General features: G+C 46.1%; 1 protein-coding gene across 1 annotated transcript; it reads right to left on the minus strand.

Annotated features, from left to right (window-relative positions):
• Positions 1-753: 753 nt before the first annotated feature.
• Positions 754-5,839, minus strand: LOC148138213 (putative G protein-coupled receptor 139). Its single transcript, XM_087981886.1, has 2 exons — positions 5,695-5,839; positions 754-1,658 (listed from the first exon to the last, which is right to left on the minus strand). The coding sequence occupies exons 1-2, from the start codon at positions 5,837-5,839 to the stop codon at positions 754-756; spliced, it is 1,050 nt and encodes a 349-aa protein (XP_087838012.1).
• Between the last annotated feature and the right edge of the window lie 15,757 nt (positions 5,840-21,596).

Here is a 21,596-nt window from a genome sequence, read left to right on the forward strand (position 1 = left end):
ATGTACAGACAGGGGAACGACACTTTGGAAAAGTTCCAAGAGGTCAATCATGCACCATTGTAGACTGGCTGGAGTGTTAACGAGATGGGAGACTGCTGAAAGACGAGCGAAGACGGAGAGAGTGGACAATAAAGTGACTAATCGAGCACAAGGACATACAATTTGAGGTTATGAACGTTCATAGGATGTTTACATGCGCAAAGTATATTCTAAATTTGGAAGGTTTCGATAGGAGGGCGAGTTGATCGGAAAGGTTGTGGCTGCAGACAATATTATTAATCATTTTGTCTAATGATTGTCTAAAAACCAACATATTTTATCCATATCTACATTTAATTGTTGTGTCCATCAACATTTAATAACCAAATTACTGTCCAAGCTTTCCCAACAAGAGAGCCGACTGCAATTTTAAAATGGAAATCAATGTGGAAAAATAGGATGAGATGCAATTTGATTGGAGGAACAGGGACATAGACTATGTTCTAAATTAGAAACAACGTCAGAGATTTTATGCGCTGATAGTCCTTGAGCCCTGGTTCTGGATTTTCTTCAGGTTGGTTTGCAATTTCATTTGGAGGGTAGGAAGAAAAATGAAATGTCAACATTCATTTTGAGTGTGCTAGAATTAAAGTCCGTGGATATACTGATAATGTTGTTTAAGGCTCTAATCCGACCAGATTTGGAATATCGTTTGTCAATTAATCTAAATCATCGTTGGGAGTCAGGGTATACAATGGAAACCAGAGGCAGGTACTAATTATGCCTTTTGATTCTATGAGTGATCAGACTGAAGGGATATATCACCAAATTTTTGAATTGTCCTCTGAACCTATTCTGTGTCACGACGTAGATTCCAGTGTTTGTGCAGCAACTCAGGAGCTGTAGAATAAATCCTAATTCTTGGACATACGCAGGCACATAAATAAAATAGCCCAGATTATCCATTCGTTCAAGCATTGCATACACGGCAAACACTGCCCACAGCAGGATGAAGTTGCCTGAAATCAGAAACAGAAGAACAATTGATTTTCTTCGGTTCTCCATCTCCGTGTCTGTGGAACACTCCCCATTTTTGTGAGCCCGGAGTCTCCTGCGGGCTCTGCTGCTCACTACAATATGTCTGACGGTAAAAATGTTGAGCTGCAGAATCAGAACGAATGGGAGACAGGGTGAGAGAATGTAGTGAACAATTTCAATTATGGCCCATAACTCTAAGTTGTCATCACTCAATTCTATACCACAAAACATAGGATGATTAGATAAACCATAATTACTGTTATACATAAAATACCAGCTGATATTATTTAAACAGCTCAGTCCAGTCACTGTTCCGAGAGCCACCGCCGCTGTTTTCTCATTACAATATTTAGTTTTGAAAGTGTGACAACGAATGGCTACCAAGCGGTCGAAGGTGAATGTGACTGTGAACCAGACAGAGCAATCGGATGCTGCATAAAGCAGGACAGCATGAATGTTGCACACATCTATATCCTTCAGGAAAGTGAAGACTTCTGGATAAACAATTGGAATATGTCTCAATATCAGGTCAAGGATGACCACCAATAAATCTGCGACTGCCATGGCCATCAGATAGAGAGTGACACATCTGGAGAGTCCACACTTCCCACGGAACAGGATCACAATCGTCACTGTATTAACTGTGGAAAAGGAAACTACGATATAACACTTAACGATTGATGAGGGAAAAAAACTGCAATATTCAATTTTCACTTCATACATAAGTGGTGCACAGTCATGACTGTGTTTTCCATTCAGAAGCCATAATCCCCAAACAGTACCTTCCAAATTCGCATTCTCTACTCTGACGTAGCTAATTATTGTATACATAGTTGCAGGAGAAAGTGATGGAACGTGTGGTGATGGAGATGCACAGCCAGTCTGGAAGCATCCGAGGAGCAGGAGAGTCGACATTTCGAGCATAAACTCTTCATCAGCAATGAGGGAGTAGCCCAATGGGCTGAGAGATCAATGGAAGGGGATGGACTGTGGGGAAAGTAGCGGGGGATGGGATAGGTAGATGGATATGAGGTATTATGGTGATATGTCAGAAAGGAGGTTGAACGGAATTGGTAGGAAGCAAGATGGACAGTTTGGACAGTCCAGAGTTTGGTGTCGAGTCAGAATATTGGGTCTGGAATAAATTGGAAAGATGGATGATGGCGATTAATGAAACGCGTGAAATATACATTTATCCTGTATGGTTGCAGGGACCAAAGGTGGATGATGCGGCAGTATTCGCCCACGTGTTGGGTGGCTAGATGTTTAGTGTGGAGGAGGCCCAGGATGTGCATGGCCTCGGCGGAGTTGGAGTGGGATTTAAAGTGTTTGGCTACAGGGGAATAGGGTTTTTAGTGCATGTGTCTCAGAGATGATCTCTAAGACATTCTGCAAGTAAGCGTTCTGTCTGCTTCAGTTGGAGGAGAGCACATCGACAGCAACGGACACAGTATATGATATGTGTGGAAGTCAAGTTAAATTTCTGTTGGTTGTGGAAGGATCCTTCGGGACCTTGGACTGTGGTGAGTATGGAGGCGTGGGAGGAGGTTTTGTACTTTGTCCGGTGGCAAGGCATGATTCTGGGAAAGGATGGTCGGTTGGTGCGGGTCTTGGACCGAACGAAGGAGTCCTGGAGTGAATGGCCCCTGTGGCGCGCAAGTCCGGGTGGGGCGAGAAATATATTTCTGGTGATGGGGTCTGTTTGAAGGTAGTCGAAATGATCGAGGATGACGCGTTGTATTTGCTGGTTGTTGGGACAGAAGGTGAGGACCGGGGGGCTGTGTGCTTGCTGTGATTGAGTGGGCGAGCTGATCCAGTTGAATTTGTGGTCAGGCAATAAATTGGTATTAAAATTCATGAACTTTTAAAACTCCTGGTGGGAGCACGATGTGGCGTTGATACAGAGGAAATGGCTGGAAATGGTGCCGGTGCAGCTGTGGAAAACACACTGTTCCCTGTACTTGAGGAAGAGGCAGGCACAGCCGAGAACGATGCTGTTGCCTTTGGCTACCAATCAAGCCAGCAGACAAAGCGGGCACAATGATAAAATGGCGCACTAATCTCCACATAGCTGAAAACAGGCACCAACTCACGGACACCTTTTCCAACGGCCCACTCAATCATGAGCTCACCTGCCACTAAAAACCTCTCATGTATTAGCCTCAAAACTCATAGTCCGGGGACAACGCACTGCCCGGTTCTATCTCCAACCCAAAATTCACAAACCTGAATGCTCAGGTTGACCTAATGTCTCATCCAGCTCCTTTCCCAAAGAAAATACCCCAGCATGCCTTGGCATCATTCTGTCCAGCTTGATCTGGGATCTCCCCATGTATGTTTGGGATGCCACCGCCTCCATGACTTCCGTTTCTCTGGCTCGCAAACTTCATCTTCAGACATTCTTCTCTGAAGACGAAGGCCTCCAGGCCCACCATTTCGTCGTGAAACGATTACCTAAATCGCATACTTCCACTGAAACGTTCGTCTGATTGGTTGAACTGGACCTCATCCTCAAAAAAATCTCCTTTCAATTCTTCCACTTCCTCGAGGGAAAAGGAGTAACCATGGGCATCCGCAGAGGCCCCAGCTGTCCATGCAACGTTCTCTGGTACGTGGAACAGTTCATCTGCCATAGCGAAACTGACACCAATCTCCTCCATTTCCTCCGCTTCATCAATGACTCGATGGGCGCCAGCTCATGCTCCTGCGAGCAGCACGAACAGCTCATCAATTTCACCAGTACCTTGTACCCTGACTTCAAATTCATCTGGACCGTCTCGGGCACCTCTCTCCCCTTCCTGGACCTCTCCATCTTCATTTCCGTTGACAAACACAAAACAGACATCGACGTCAAGCTCACTGCCTCTCACAGCTACCTGGAGGACACCTCGTCACATCTTGGCATTTGTCAAAACGCTATCCATTCCTTCCAATTCATCGACCGCATCTTGTCCCAGGAGGACTAATTCCACCAAAGAAAATCCCGGATGGCTTTCTTCTTCAATGACTGCAAATTCCCTCCCGCTGTGGATGATGCTCTCAAGTACATCGCCTCCATTTCGCTCACCTCTGCCCTTGAACCCTACCTCTTCAATCGGATCAAGGTCAGAACTCCCCGCTCCTCAACGTGCATCGTACCAATCTCCACATTCAACTAAACATCTTCAGCCATGTCCGCCAGCTGGGATGCATTTCTCTTTCCACCACTACCTGCATTCCACAGAGATGATAACCACAGAGACTCCATTGTGAGGGCCGAAGCATCCACCACCGCATCGTCCACACCTGGCACCTTTCCTTGACACCACAGAAAGAGGAAAACTTGCGCCTGCACCTTCAAACTCACTGCCGTCCATGGTCCTAACTGATCCTTTCGCAATTGCACAGAGATGTCGCTTTGTTTCCACACACATCATCTGTTCTGTCCGTTGGTTTTGGTATGGCATACTCAACATTGGGGCGACAGGACGAATACTTGCGGAACGTTTCTGAGAACATCTCTCGGAAATTGGGACTAAATAATCCCATCTCCCTGTTGCAGAACACTTTAACTCCACCTCCCAACCGTCAAAAACATGCAAGTCCTGGATCTCCTCCACCGGCAGACTCTAGGCATCCGATGCCTGGAGGAAGAATGCCTCAACTTCCGCCCATGGCACCCTCCAACCACACAGGATCGATGCGATTTCACAAGTTTCTTCACTTTCCACCCATCCCACTCGCCACCCTATTCCAGAGACAACCTTCCAGAGCCTTATTGAACTGACTTAACTCTCCATTTTTCTTCCCACCAATTTGCTCCAACCTCCTTTCCGAACAATCTCCATCATCGCCCACCTCCATCTAAAAATGGCATTCTCAGTTACCTTCCCCAGCATCACCCATTTATCTCTCAGGCCCCTTGGGCCACCCCCTCATTGGGGATGAACGGCTGATGCTCAAAACTTCAACTCTCCTCCACTTCGCATGCTGCCAGAAAACCTTTGTTTTCCAGCACCACATATTACGACACAGGATACATTCTGACAATGTCTCTGCGTGAGATTATCTGAATATATGAGTGTTTGCCATTTATTGTGCGTGTGTGTTTGTGTGCGAGCTCACGTCTGTGTGTGTGTGTGTGTGTGTGTGTGTTTGTATGTGTGCGTGTGTGTGATAAAGAGTTCGAAAAAGAGAGAGAATTTCTCTGTGCATTTGGGAAAGTATCTGAAAGGTTTTGTTTGAGTGATAGTGGGTGTATGCAGCTTTGCAAGAGCGAGAATCTGTGAGAGAGTGTGTGCGTGTGTCTATTTGCTTGATACGCTGTCCTCTTATATTAAATACATTAAATCTACTGATGCAGAATTCTGATTCAAATATTCATGGTCTATCAAACAAATATAGCCAACTACTGCAGAGGATTTCAGGTGATCCTTCCCCATTTTCTCGAAGATACTTAGATCCATAGCCACGAGGATCAGAAGCAGAGAATCATTCGAATTCGTGCCGGTAATGACTACGTAGACAGTGTAATGTCGACTGGTCTAACATAGCTTTACAATTCACCACATATACCAAGGGGAGTAAGGACGAATCAACCATCCATCTACGAGCAAATGTGGATCAGGAAACAGTTCAGGGCAATAAGTGAAGGGTACAACACGGTTTAGAAATTTTATAAGGACACTGAGCACTTACGGGGGACACTGACAGCCGCAAGTATTGGGTAGTATATCCTCTCAAAATCCTGAATTATAATTTTGATGTAGAGGGCCCCGTTAATCCATGAAAATGCTTCGGAGGATACTTCAAGAATGGATGAATAGAAATCGTTGAAATCCATGACGCATTTTCTGCCAATGGGTCGAGGGTTATTCTGTGCAGTTAAGCCAGGAATCCTTTTATGCAGCAAAGAGAGACGTCCCTGAGAGACTTTACTCATTAATTATGGAGGTGACATTAATTCATCATCAACACCCGGGTTCCGTTAATAGGATTGTTTATTCCATGCTCAGTCACTGAGCAGATGACTTCATTTATCCCTAAGAATCCAGATATCTTTTTTTGTTAAACTGAAATGAGCTTGTCAATCTAAACTCAGAAAATTACAGAGTGTATGAATCACATTTGAGCTCACAGAACCGAGAGCAATACTCTTGGTCTGTTGGAATACATTGTCATTTAAAATAAATATTTATTTTGTTTTATGCTGTACATTGAAATGGGGGGAAATGATTATTTTTAAACACGAAGGATGGTTCAAAGAATTCCTGCACGTTTGGTAAGTAAGTCACCTCACGCTCATTGCTGACTTCATGTGTGAGAATTGCACCCAACTCCAGTGCCTCGAGAACCAAGTTAGGGAACAGCAGGTGGAGCTGGATGAACGTCGGGTCATTCAGAAGGCGGACGCAGTTATTGTGAGGAGATACAGGGAGTTATTTACTCCATAGCAACGCGACGATGGTAGATAGGTTAACGTCAGGATTAAGGAAGGGAACGATTAGGCTGTGCAGGGATCTTCTGTGGTGATTCTCTGCAACAACTATACCATTTTAGATATTGTTGGGGGAAAGACTAACCAGGCGCAGATAATGTGGAAGAGGTCGCTGGTGCAGTGTCTATCCCTGCTGCTCAGTGGGGAAGGGGAAGAGGAGCAGAGCTTTCGTCATTGGTGAGTCCATAGAAAGGAAAAAAGATCGGAGATTGTGTGGGAAAGAGAGTAACACACGATTGGTTTGTTGCCTCCCAGGTGTCAACGTTCGTGATGTTGCAAGGCTCAGAAAGTGTGAACACTGGAAATACATTTCTATTAGATCTCCCCTCAACCTTCTAAACTCCGATGCATACGATCCCAGCATCCTCAGCCGTCCATCATGCTACGCCTAACATTCCTGGATCATCCGTGTGAAACCCCACTGGAAATTCTCCAGTGCAAGTACGCACTTCCTGAGGTGTAGGGCCCAAAACTCGACATAGTATCCTAAATGCGTCCTAACCAGAGCTTTATAAAGTCTCAGTAGCACATCTCTCCTTTTACATTCCAACTCTCTTGAGAAAAATAACAAATGTATATAGATCCGAGAAAGTCGACACACACGTTGATGCAGTTTTTTTTTTAGAATGCATATAGATTATTAGTTTTTATTAGTAGAGGGATTGAGTTTCAGAACTAGGTCATGCTGCAGCGGTACAAAACCCTTTTGCAGCCGCACTTGGATTATTATGTATAGTTCTGGTCAATGCATTTTTGGAAAGATGTAGAAGCTTGGGAACGGTTTCAGAAGAGATTTCCGAGGATGCTGCCTGGTATGGAGAGAAGGTCTTACGAGGAATGATTGAGGGACTGAAGGCATTAAAATAAAAAAAAAAAGATTAGATTAGATTAGATTAGATTACTTACAGTGTGGAAACAGGACCTTCGGCCCAACGAGTCCACACCGACCCGCCGAAGCGTATACCACCCAGACCCATACTCCTACATTTACCCCTTCACCTAACACTACGGGCAATTTAGCATGGCCAATTCACCTAACCTGAACATTTTTGGACTGTGGGAGGAAACCGGAGCACCCGGAAGAAACGCACGCAGACACGGGGAGAATGTGCCAACTCCACACAGAGAGTCGCCTGAGGATCCATGACAATAAGGCCCACTTGATTCGCAAAGCATCTACATACATCCACTCTCTCGGCCACCAAGGCTTGGTAGCAGTGTGTACCATCTACAAGACGCACTGTAAAAAATTACCAAAAGTCCTTAGTTAGCGCCTTCGAATTCCACGTTCATTTCCATCGTGAGGCACAAGGGCAGCAGACGGATTTGAGCACGAACCCCTGCACTTTCCCCTCCAAGCCACTCACTAGCTTGACTTGAAATATGTCACCATTTATTCACTGCCGCTCGATCAAAATTGTGAATGTCCTTCCCTGATGGAATTACTGGTCTACCCTGAGCACATGGACTGCATTATTTCAAAAAAGCCGCTCACTGCCACTTTCTCACAGGGGCAACGACGGAGAACAATACCTGCGGTCTGACAACGCCTTCCAAATCTCATGAATGAATCGGATGAAGTGCGAGTGAAATATATCGATTGTTCCTTCACTGTCATCAAACAAAATCCCGTACCTGCCTCCCTGCCATTTTATTGCTGGTCTGTCTGTGGTACACGAACTGAAGCAGTTTGAGAAGAGTTCAGCCCCAATCTCCTCAAGGGGTACAACTGGGGATTGGCAAAAAACGGCAGAACGATCAATATCGCAGACCAATATCCTGCAAATGAAAAGTAATGAAGGTTGAGTGAATACAATGTGCTGTGGCTTCAGACGGACCTATAGGTTGGATGCCCTTCTGCCGTCCCGACTCTGTCTTGCTCGAATCTTGAGAACTGACTGTGAAACTGCTAACTTTATACAAGCATTTAGACATGACTGTAAGAAGCAAGGATCCTGGCGATGGCAGAGGAACGTACAATCAGCAAACATATCACACTAAGGTACTCTCTCTCTCTATCTGTGATGATTATTTTCTGTTCACATTTAATTCTTATCTCTCTCTCTCCCCCCCCCCCCCCCCCAGCAATCTCTAAGTCTCAATTCCTATCTCCACCGCAGCTATTTTTATTCCATCGCTGTCGTCATTCAATACCTGTTTTAGTCTTTCTCTGACGTTTTTATTCAAACACTCTCAATTCATTACTCAATATCAATTTTTTTTCAATTATGTTTCCATGTAGGTCTCCCTTTCACTCATTCTTCTCTCCACCTGTTTTTTCATCTCTCAGACCTCTTCACCTTCTTTCTCCGTACCTCTTTACTCTCTTTCTCAAGCACAATTTTCTATCTGTTGTGCATTATACTGCAACGCCTATCTCTTTTGTCTCTCAGCTCTTCATTATTCTCCCTTCTCTATTTCGCTTTCTAACCCCTTGTACCTTCATTCCGCCTTCCTCATTACTCTCTCTCTAACACCTTAACCATCTGTCTCTTTGCCCTTCATTCCTGTCTCCATCTCCATTTTTTTCTGAAATAATTTTATTTATTGCATTTCTTGTCGCTTCCCATCTCTCCTCTTCCTTTCTCAATCTCCATTACATTCTCTCTTACTCCCTCATTTCTCACACTACGTTTATTTCTCACTCTGTCTTTTACCCCTTCTTCTGGATGTCTTAACTTTTCTCTTCAGTTCTACTTTGCGATGCAGTGTGTATCACCAATTCTAGCAGGATTGATTTCAGCAGCAGGCCTGGCTCGAAATGATGAATGCTGTCTTCACTTTGTCAAGAATCCTTCACATCAGTTCCTGATAGATGCATCCACCTGTGGCCATTTACTTACCTGTCAGCCTCCGACTATCAGTGTTCGCCTCCTCAAAATGACACGTTCCGAGGAACAAGAGCACAGCTTTCATTCGCACCTACAAACTTCTGGAATATCCCAGTGAGATCGATGAAAAACAGGAGATACATTCAGCGGTTTGGAGACTCTGTCGTGACTAATCTCTGAAATTCTCGGCAAGGAGCAACACCATGCGCACTTCTCTGCGAGCTCTTGACTTGTTGAAGTGACAGTTCACAAATAGAGAACAGGCGAATTCGCATCACTGTGCAATGGTTAGGCTCAGTACGTTGATCTCAAGTACCCTGAAAAGAAGTGTTAAAAGCCGACCTACAACACTCCCCTCCCCCCAATCTAGCCACTCTAGATTCAAGTGCCATCTTGGGATTTAGACTTGTCCTTTTGCACTTGTTACAAGCAGGATATGATTTCACCAGAGAGTGGGCTCAGTAGAGAAAATTCTCCAGCGTGATAAGGTACTGCAATGCAGAGTGGTGGAGAAGTAGAGAAGGTCGAGTGAGGGCAAGAGCGAGATACATGAGCGGCATGGATAAGACTAGAAAACAGCTGGTCTCCTTATCTGAAAGTTTAAAAGCAAGAGGCCACCATTTTAACGTGAAATGCAGGGGTTCAGAGGGGAGTTCAAAAAAATGTTTTCACCCACCGGTTGGTGGTGAGTCTGCAATGCCCTGCCTGGGTTGATAATTGAGAAGGGAAGATTCACTTCCGGAAAGTGTACTTGGATGAGCCACTTGAAACGTCTGAAAATTAATGGCTCTCGGTGAAGTGGGAAAGGGAGTGTGCTGGAGGTCGTATTTCTTTTTGGAAGAACAATGTGCAAAGGGTCTTTGCTGTAAAATTATATATTGCTCTTTAACCCTCTCAAATGCTATTACCATTGGAGCTCTTCCAGTTTCTTCATGGCACAGCGGAAATCCCGGGCAACGGCAGCAGTACTCGACTCCTGGCACGGTTTTGATACGTACTCCCTTCAGGAGTCTGTGGCACAGTGTTGACGTTGCATCTCCCAGCGGTCCAGACAGACACTTTGGGTACAAAAATCGGATAAAATCTCAGGCAGTCACGAAGTTAGAGCAGAAGGAGTAGGTACAGAATCAGGTCATTAGCCCACTGGGTATTCTCCACCATTCGATTGATTAGCGTCATATTTGAATTTTAAGCAATACGGAAATAATAGCTGCACAAACCTGTTCAACGTGGGTCTTTTTAAAATAAAGTCCATCTGGCTCACGTCAGGGAATGAAGTCTGCAGTCATCACGCATTTTGGGCCACACATGACTGCAGTACCACAGCAGGGATCGACTTTGAACTGCCCAATCTGAGTAATAGTCTTTTTTCTTGTTAAGTCGATTAATCTGAAGGACCATACCAATCTAAATATCCAAATATTTTCACTCTATTGCCCAGGAGAACCGACCTTCCATCCTCTTCTGACGGTGAAAAGATTGAAATGTTTTAATTCACGTGGCATCAGATTCAATCGCAACGTTTTACACTTTACTAACAGACATCTGAGCAGACCTCTAAAATTCTCATCTTAATTTTCCTCTGCTGCTTCTCTGAAGCTGTAACATTGAAATCTGCACTCTGTTATGTTACTGTACCGTACTTTGACGGTATGACCTTCCTGTATGGCACAGAAAACAACACTTTTCACTGTATCACAATACATGTGACAATACCACTAAATCTACTCTAAATTTGTGCTGAGTGTATTGGATGACATTGTCAATGTTTAAATGATTTGTTGTTACTTTCTTTAAAGTAGAATCTAACATGTTAACAATGACAGAAGTTAAGCTAACTATAGTTGTGTTATATTTGTCTCCATATCTTCTCATATAATGATGCCTGTAGTTTTTCCAATTTTCTGGAAGTAAGCGATGATAAGGAGCATAAGACCATAAGACAAATAAGCAAAAATTCAGACCAACGAGTCTGCTATGCCATTTAATCATGGTTAGTACGTTTCTCAATGAAATCTCTCGCCTTCTACCAGTAAGCCTTGATCCCATTAGCAATGAAGAACCTATCAATCTCTTTCTTAAATATATTCAATGACTCGGTCTTCGCAGGCTTCTGTTGCAATGAATTCCACAGATTCACAATGCGAATGAAATGTTTTATTTTCTCCGTGGCTAATGAAATGTTTTATTTTCTCCGTGGTACACGGTCTTCACTTTTCTCTAAGCCTGTGCACTCGGGCTCTGGTCTCTCCTGCAAATGAAATCATCTCCCGACATCCATTCTATCTCGGCCGTTCAGTATTCTTTGCATTTCAATGCGGTCGCTCCACCATCCTTCTGCACTATACAGACCTACAGTCCGAACACGTTCCACATATGTTAATCCTGTCATTCCTGAGATCACTGTCCTGAACCTCCTCAATACATTCTTCCTGACATACGGGCCATGAGGTCGGCACGGTGGCAATGTTGGCTCAAAGCGCCTGAGACCTGGGTTCAATTCCCGACTCAGGCGACTGACTGTGTGGAGTTTGCACGTTCTCCCTGTGTCTGCGTGGGTTTCCTCCGGGTGCTCCGGTTTCCTCCCACAGTCCAAAGATGTGCAGGTCAAGTGTATCGGCCATGCTCAATTGTCCGTAGTGTTAGGGAAGTGGGTGGGTTGCACGTCGGTGTGAACTTGATGGACCGAAGGGCCTGTTTCCACACTGCAAGTAATCTGTTTAAAAAAAATTGCTCGCAATAGTCAAATGTGGTCCAATCTGACAAGAGCCTTATAAAGCCTCAGACGTGCATCCCTACTATTTATTCTCATTCCCACCTCTCTTGCTGACAATCTTAAACGTGTCAATCCCTTACTTAACGAGAGGAAACAGAATATTGTTCCTTCCTCCGTTAACAGACATTAAATGATGTACCCAGTCAAAGCAGTCCACATGCTATGACACTGCTTCTTTAGTTTTTGAAACTTTCACCTTATGTTGCCAGTATGTTATTTCATCTTGTCGAATATTTATCAGGTTCATGGAACAGGTTGATGTCAGTTCCCATTGTCTCTGCTTGGAACGAATTTATTGAGCTTTTCACGAATGAATCACAGCATTATTCGTTTCACAGAGTAACATGGAAACTATGAGCAGGAATAAACCATTCAACCATTCGAGACTGCTACACCATTCAATGTGACCTGGCTGTCCGTTCAACACAATCCCTGTTACTGCTTTATTTCTGGAGACTTTGACCAATTGAGCTGCAAGAACCATATCTAACTACTTACAAACTAAAAATTCAATGTTTTCTCCTTGACTGCTTTCAGTGGCAGATAATTCCAAAGTCTCCCCACTCACTTTGTCAGGAAAGGTCTCGTCCCTCAGTCCGAAATAGCCTATCTTGTTTGCCTAAGACTGAGACCCCACTTGGTTCTGAAGTCCTGTGATTATCGGGAACATGGTTTTCTGCTTTCAACCAACATCATCTAATTAGAATTTATTGAATTCAGGACAATGAGCCCTCGAGCCATCCAATGAGGTCATGACATGGTTTTCTGAGAATACCCACTGTCTGCCCCATATGTCCGAGACACAGTGAATATAATTCAAAACGATCACATCTTTCTTCATAGAACAGTACCACCAACTCAGGAATCAGTTTGGTACACCTTTAACGAACTGACTCCGTAAATACTCTTCCTCAGAGGAGGAGGTAAAACTGGAGAAATAAAGAAGGGAACATGATGTTACATTATATTACCTTGCCTTACATTCTGTCATGTCATATTACATTATACAATATTATAACTGGAGAAATAAAGAAGGTAACATTTTGTTATATTATATTACCTTGTCTTACATGATGTCATGTCATATTACATGAAACGATATTAGAGGCTTCGGGGGAACTTTACAGAAGCTTTTAAAATCATGAGGGGCATGGGTATGATGAATAGCCCATGTCTTCCCCCAGGTTATTGGAGTCCAAAACTATATGGCATATTTTTCATTGTGAGGGGGATAGACTTAAAATGGGCAACTCTTTTTTCATTCACAGTGTGGTACGACCATGAAATGAATCGTCGAAGCAAGTGATGGCGACAACTACAATTACAACATTTAAAAGACATCTGAGTGAGATTTTAAGTAAGACAGGTTTGGAGGGATATGGACCAAATATTGGTACATGTGATTCGATAAATTTAAGATATCTGGTTGCCATGGGTGACGAAAGGTTCTGTTTCTATGTTCTACATTTCTATGAACTATGACTCCAGAACCACGTCATTATGGGTACAACTGATCTACTCTGTCTCAACATCTCCTTCCAGAACAACGGCACAATGATGTCCCTAGACCAGTTTGCATTCTGCATTTGACTCCAAACCAAAAGCACTATGGTTATAAGTCATCTCCACAATCTATATGTGACTCCAGATGCTTAACACTCTTTTTATCACTAATCTGCTCTGTCACAAATCTGACTCCAGAACAACAGCACTGTAAATATACTGATCTTCCTTGTCTCTTCATGTGACTCCCGACCCACTGCACGGTGACTACCACTGAACCGCTCTGTGCATGACTCTAGACCCACGGCATCGTCGTTACCACTATCTGCTTTGTCTCTGTGTCTCTGAACCCACAGCACTGTGGTTACCACTGTTCGACTCTGGCTCTACATGTGACACCAGAAGCACATTATTGTTGTTATTTCTGAACTGCTCTGTCTCTAAATGCGAATCAAGCCACACCGCACTGTGGTTTCCACTGACCTGCTCCTTCTCTACTTATAAATCCCAACACATAGCACTTTGTTTACCATTCATCTGCACAGTACCTGAATTTGAACCAGCCCCACAGCAATGTGGTCAGTACCCACCTGCCATGTCCGTACAGGTGACTTCAGACTCACAGCACCGTGGTTATGACAGACCTGCTCTGTGACTACAGGGTCATAGCACTGAGTGCACTATTAACCAACTCTGTCTCAATAAGTAAGATGGGGGGAAAAACTATGCTTCGCAATGATCTACTCTGTTTCTGCACGTGACTCCAGACGCTGAACACGGTGATTACCACCAACTTAAGTTGTCTCCATACGTGACTCCAGACCCACAGCACTGTGGCTACCATTCACCTGCTCTCTCTCTACATTTGATCAGACCCACAGCACCATGGTTACCTCTGACCTGCTGCGAATCCACATGTGACTCTAGTCCACAGAACTGCAGTTACGACTTGTCTGATCTGTGTCTTTATATAACTCCAGACCCATAGCTCTGTGGGTACCACAAAAGATTTATAAGGATATCGTCACTTTGGCGGCTTTGTAGTTGAGGCTTCGTCTCAAGAGGCTGATGATAACATAGAACAGCACAGCACAGAACAGGCCCTTCAGCCCACGATGTTGTGCCGACCATTGATCCTCCTGTATACACCCTCAAATTTCTGTGACCATATGCCTGTCCAGCAGTCTCTTAACTGTCCCCAATGCTCTTATTTCCACAACTGCTGCTGGCAACGCATTCCATGCTCTCACAACTCTCTGTGTAAAGAAACCGCCTCTGACATCCCCTCTATTCGTTCCTCCAGTCAGCTTAAAACTATGACCCCTCGTGTTAGCCATTTCTGCCCTGGGAAATAGTCTCTGGCTATTGACTCTATCTATGCCTCTCATTATCTTGCATACCTCAATTAGGCCCCTGTTCTCCTACTTTTCTCCAATGATAAATGTCCGAGCTAAGTCAAACTCTCTTCATAAGTTAAGCACTCCAGTCCAGGCAGCATCCTGGTATACCTCCTCTGAACCCTTTCCAAAGCATCCACATCTTTCCTATAATAGGGTGACCAGAACTGGATGCAGTATTCCAAGTGCGGTCTAACCAAAGTTTTATAGAGCTACAACAACATCTCAAGACTCTTAAACTCAATCCCCCTTTTAATGAAAGCCAAAACACCATATGCTTTCTTAACAACCCTGTCCACTTGAGTGGTCATTTTATGGGATCTTTGTACCTGCACACCAAGATTGCTCTGTTCCTCCACACTGCCAAGTATCCTATCGTTAATCCTGTACTCAGCTTTCAAATTCGGCCTTCCAAAATGCATCATATCGCATTTATCCAGGTTGAACTCCATCCGCCACCTCTCAGCCCATCTCTGCATCCTGTAAATGTCCCACAGCAGCCTGCAGCAGCCCTCTATACAGTCAAAGACACCTCCAACCTTTGTGTCATTTGCAAACTTGCTGACCCATCCTTAAATCCCCTCATCTAAGTCATTAATAAAAATTACAAACAGTAGAGGCCCAAGGACAGAGCACTGTGGAACACCACTCACCACTGACTTCCAGGTAGAATTTTTTTTTCTACTATCACTCGCTGTCTTCTGTTGGCCAGCCAATTCTGTATCTCGACAGCTTAGTTCCCCTGTATCCCATTCCTCCTGACCTTCTGAATGAGCCTACCATTAGGAACTTTATTAAATGCCTTGCTGAAGTCCATTTACACCAAATCCACAGCTCGACACTCATCAGCCTTTCTAGAAAAAGAACTCGATAATGTTTGTGAGGCATGTCCTGCCCCTCACAAAGCCATGTTGACTGCACTTACTCAAGCCATGCTCCTTCAGATGGTCATAAATCCTATCCCTCAGAATCCTTTCTAACACCTTTCAGACGATAGACGTGAGACTTACTTGTCTGTAATTGCCGGGGATTTCCCTGTTTCCTTTCTTGAAGAGAGGAATTAAATTTACCTCTCTCTAGTCCTAAGGTACGACTCCAGTGGAGAGCGAGGATGAAAAGATCTTCGGAAGTGGCGAAGCAATCACATTTTCTCGTTTCCCAAAGCTGCCGAGGACAAATCTTGTCCGGGCCTGGCGACTTGTCAATCTTAATGTTTGACAAAATTTTCAGCACATCAGCTTCCTCTATCTCTATCCTTCCTCTATCTCGATACACACCTGCTCTTCAAAGGTTTCATTCATGACAAATTTCGCTTCTTTCGTAAAGACAGAAGCAAAAAAACTCATTAGGTCTTCCCCTACCTCTTCAGACTTCACACACAAGTTCCCTATGGTATCCCTGATCGCCCCTACTCTTTCTTTGACCATTCTCTTATTCCTCACATAAGTGTAAAATGCCTTAATATTCTCTCTACTCCGTTCTGCCAAGCCTTTCTCGTGCCCCCTCCTGACTCTCTTCGGACCATTTTTGAGCTCCTTCCTCGCCTATCTGTAATCATCTAGAGCTGAGCTTGACCACAGCTTCCTCCACCTTATGTAAGCTACCTCCTTTCTTTTGACGAGACGCTCCATGGCTCTCGTCATCCAAGGTTCCTTTATCTTACCCTTCTTGTCTGTCTCAGATTGACGTATTTATTCATCACTTGCAACAACTGTTCCTTAAACAGTCTCCACATATCTGTAGTACCTTTACCATGGAATAATTGCTCCAAGTCCATGCTTCCTAACTCATGTCTAATCGCATTACAGTTTCATCTTCGCCAATTAAATATCATTCCAATTTTGCCTCATCCTCTATTTCTCCATGGCTATGCAGAATGTGAGGCAGTTGTGGTCACTATCACCAAACTTCTCTCCCACCAAGATCTGATACCTGCCCCAGCTCGTTTCCGAAGACCAAGTCTAGAATGGCCTCTCCCCTCGTCGGCCTGTCACCATACTGTGTTAGGAAACCCTCCTGAACACACATTACAAAAACAACTCCATTCAAATCTTCTACTCGAAGGAGATTCCAATCAATTTTGGGAAAGTTAAAGTCTCCCATTACAACAACCCTACTACGTCTACACTTATCCAAAATTAGCCGACCGATGCATTCTTCAATCTCCCTACTGCTATTGGGGGGTCTGCAGTAAATCCCTAACGATGTGACTGCTCCCTTGCTGTTCCTAATTTCCACCCATACTGACTCAGTCGGCAGATCTTCCTCGACAATGGAACCTTCGATAGCTGTGATACACTCTCTGATTAATAGGGCTACACCCCCTCCTCTTCCACCCCCCCCACCCCCCCCCCCCCCACTCCCTATTCTTTGTAAATACTCGAAACCCGAGAATATCCAGCAACATGCCCCTGAGAAACCCATGTCTCTGTTATGGCCACAACATCATAGCACCAGTTACTGATCCATGCCCTATTTTCATCACTTTTATTTCTGATACTCCATGCGTTAAAGCAAACACACTTTAACTGTTCCCTTGGTTCCTTCCCAGGAAAATCTTTCCCACTAGCTGGTCTACCTCTTGCTATTGCCTCATCTGCAACAACTCTCACCACCGGTATACAGCTCAGTTCCCACCTCCCTGCCATGCTAGATTAAACCCTCTAGAACTACTCGAGCAAACCTTCCACTCAGAGCATTTGTCCCCTTCCAGTTCAGATGCAACCCGTCCTTCTTGTACAGGTCCCACCTTCCCCAGAAGGCATCACAATTATCTACAGATCTGAAATATTCCCTACTACACCAGCTGCGCAGCCACGTGTTAAGCTGCTCACGCTCCCTGTTCCCGCCTCGCTATCTCGTGGCATCGGTAGTAATCTAGAGAAAATAACGAGGTAAAAACAATGACTGCAGATGCTGGAAACCAGACTCTGGATCAGTGGTGATGGAAGAGCACAGCAATTCAGGCAGCATCCGAGGAGCTTCGAAATCGACGTTTCGGTCAAAAGCCCTTCATCAGGAATAAAGGCAAAGAGCCTGAAGCGTGGAGAGATAAACTAGAGGAGGGTGGGGGTGGGATAGAGTAGCATAGAGTACAATAGGTCAGTGGGGGAAGAGATGAAGGTGATAGGTCAGGGAGGAGAGGGTGGAGTGGATAGGTGGAAAAGGAGCTAGGCAGGTCGGACAAGTCCGGACAAGTCAAGGGGACAGTTTTGCTGGAGGTTAGAAACTAGGATGAGGTGGGGGAAGGGGAAATGAGGAAACTGTTGAAATCCACATTGATGTCCTGGGGTTGAAGTGTTCCGAGGCGGAAGATGAGGCTTTCTTTTTCCATGCGCCTGGTGGTGAGGGAGCGGCGGTGGAGGAGGCCAGCACCTCCATATCCTCGGCAGAGTGGGAGGGGGAGTTGAAATGTTGAGCCACGGGGCGGTTTGGTTGATTGGTGCGGGTGTCTCGGAGATGTTCCCTGAAGCGCTCTGCTAGGAGGCGCCCAGTCTCCCCAATGTCGAGGAAACCTCATCGGGAGCAACGGATACAATAAATGATATTAGTGGATGTGCAGGTAAAACTTTGATGGATGTGGAAGGCTCCTTTAGGGCCTTGGATAGAGGTGAGGGAGGAGGTGTGGGCGCAGGTTTTACAGTTCCTGCGGTGGCAGGGAAAAGTGCCAGGATGGGAGGGTGGGTCGTAGAGGGGCGTGGACATGACCAGGTAGTCACGGAGGGAACGGTCTTTGCGGAAGGCGGAGAGGGGTGGGGAGGTAAATATATCCCTGGTGGTGCGGTCTGTTTGGAGGTGGCGGAAATGTCGGCGGATGATTTGGTTTATGCGAAGGTTGCTAGGGTGGAAGGTGAGCACCAGGGGCGTTCTGCCCTTGTTGCGGTTGGAGGGGTTGGGTGTGAGGGCGGAGGTGCGGGATGTGGATGAGATGCATTGGAGGGCATCTTTAACCACGTGGGAAGGGAAATTGCGGTGTCGAAAGAAGGAGGCCATCTGGTGTGTTCTATGGTGGAACTGCTCCTCCTGGGAACAGATACGGCGGAGGCGGAGGAATTGGGAATACGGGATGGCATTTTTGCAAGAGGGAGGGTGGGAAGAAGTGAATTCCATTCAGCTCTGGGAGTCGGTGGGTTTGTAAAAAATATCAGTGTCAAGTCGGTCGTCACTGATGGAGATGGAGAGGTCCACGAAGGGGAGGGAGGTGTCAGAGATGGTCCAGGTAAATTTAAGGTCAGGGTGGAATGTGTTGGTGAAGTTGATGAATTGCTCAACCTCCTCGCGGGAGCACGAGGTGGCGCCAATGCAGTCATCAATGTAGGGGAGGAAGAGATCGGGAGTGGTGCCGGTGTAATTACAGAAGATCAACTGCTCTACGTAGCCAACAAAGAGACTGGCATAGCTGGGGCCCATACATGTGCCCATGGCTACCCCTTTGGTTTGGAGGAAATGGGAGGATTCAAAGGAGAAATTGTTAAGGGTGAGGACCAGTTCGGCCAAACGAATGAGAGTGTCGGTGGAGGGGTACTGTTGGGAACGTCTGGAGAGAAAAAAACGCAGGGCTTGGAGGCCCTGGTCATGGCGGATGGAGGTGTAGAGGGATTGGATATCCATGGTGAAGATGAGGGATTGGGCGCCGCGGAAACGGAAGTCTTGGAGGAGGTGGAGGGCGTGGGAGGTGTCTCGAACGTATGTGGAGAGTTCCTGGACTAGGGGGGATAGGACAGTGCCGAGGTAGGTAGAGATGAGTTCAGTGGGGCAGGAGCATACGGAGACAATGGGTCGGCCAGGGTGGTCAGGCTTGTGGATCTTGGGAAGGAGGTAGAACCGGGCAGTGCGGGGTTCCCATCACACCCACTCCAGGTACTGGCTCCGACCCCACTCCCAGCTCTACACCCACACCAGCTCCCAGCTCCCAGTCCTGACGAGTTTTCACAATCCCTCCAGACCTCTCCTTCACTGAGGATGAACGATCAGTCCTCAGCAAAGGACTCACCTTCGTCCCCCTCCGTCCACGCATCAATGAATTTAATACACGCCGTGACACCGAACAATTCTTCCGTCGCCTCCGCCTCCGAGCTTACTTTCACAATCAGGATTCCCGCCCATCTTCTGAGGACTCCTTCACCCACCTCCAACACACTGCATCCACCTGGACACCCCGTGCTGGCCTATTACCTGCCCTCGACTTCTTTATTTCCAACTGCCGCCGGGACATTAACCGCCTCAACCTGTCGACCCCCCTCCCCCACTCCAACCTCTCACCCTCACAACGCGCAGCCCTCCAATCCCTCTGCTCCAATCCTGACCTCACCATCAAGCCAGCAGACAAAGTGGGCGCAGTGGTAGTCTGGCGCACTGACCTCTACATCGCTGAAGCCAAACACCAACTCGAGGACACCTCTTCCTACCGCCCCCTTGACCATGACCCAACCCCCCATCACCAAACCATCATCTCCCAGACCATACAGAACCTCATCACCTCAGGAGATCTCCCACCCACAGCTTCCAACCTCATAATCCGGGAACCACGCACTGCCCGGATCTACCTCCTTCCCAAGATCCACAAGCCTGACCACCCTGGCTGACACATTGTCTCAGCATGCTCCTGCCCCACTGAACTCATCTCTACCTACCTCGGCACTGTCCTATGCCCCTAGTCCAGGAACTCTCCACGTACGTTCGAGACACCACCCACGCACTCCACCTCCTCCAAGACTTCCGTTTCCCCAGCCCCCAACGCCTCATCTTCACCATGGATATCCAATCCATCTACACCTCCATCCGCCATGATCAGCGCCTCTAAGCCCTCCGTTTTTTTCTCTCCAGACGTTCCCAACAGTACTCCTCCACCGACACAAAGACCGTTCCCTCCGTGACTACCGGGTCAGGTCCACGCCCCCCTCCGACCCACCCTCCCATCCTGGCACTTTCCCCTTCCCCCACCTCATCCTAGTTTCTAACCTCCAGCAAAACTGTCCCCTTGACTTGTCCGGACTTGTCCGACCTGCGTAGCTCCTTTTCCACCTATCCACTCCATCCTCTTCTCCCTGACCTATCACCTTCATCTCCTCCCTCACTGACCTATTGTACTCTATGCTACTCTATCCCCACCCCCACCCTCCTCTAGCTTATCTGGCGACGCATCAGGCTCTCTGCCTTTATTCCTGATGAAGGGCTTTTGCCCGAAACGTCAATTTCGAAGCTCCACGGATGCTGCCTGAAAAGCTGTGCTCTTCCAGCACCACTGATCCAGTAATCTAGAGAACACTACTCTGTTAGTCCTGCTTTTCAGCTTCCAGCTAACTCCCTGAAATCACTTTGTATATCCTCAATCCTTTTTCTGGCTATATCCTGATTCTTCCTGTTCCCTGGAGTGATGGTTGACCTTATAAAAGTTTAAAATATCATGATGGGCATGGGTAGGGTGCAAAGTGTTTGTCTTTTCTCCACGGTAGGGGAGACCAAAAGAAGAGAGCCTCTGTTTCAGGCTGAGAGGGGAACGATTGAAACGAGAACTGAGGGACATCTTCTTTTCGCCTCGAGGATGACGCATGCCTGAAATGAACTGCCAGAGGAAGTATGACAGACCGCAACAA

This window comes from Chiloscyllium plagiosum, unplaced genomic scaffold, assembly GCF_037043375.1.
Source record: "Chiloscyllium plagiosum isolate Xiang-an unplaced genomic scaffold, Cpla_swu_hap1 HiC_scaffold_41, whole genome shotgun sequence".
NCBI classification, from domain to species: domain Eukaryota; kingdom Metazoa; phylum Chordata; class Chondrichthyes; order Orectolobiformes; family Hemiscylliidae; genus Chiloscyllium; species Chiloscyllium plagiosum.

Coding starts and splice junctions, on each gene's coding strand:
- LOC148138213 (XM_087981886.1), bottom strand. CDS start 5,839: ATGGATTTCAACGATTTCTATTCATCCATTCTTGAAGTATCCTCCGAA. Junction 1,659..5,694: donor TGCGGCTGTCAGTGTCCCCC/GTAAGTGCTCAG, acceptor CCTTTTCCACAG/TTAATACAGTGACGATTGTG.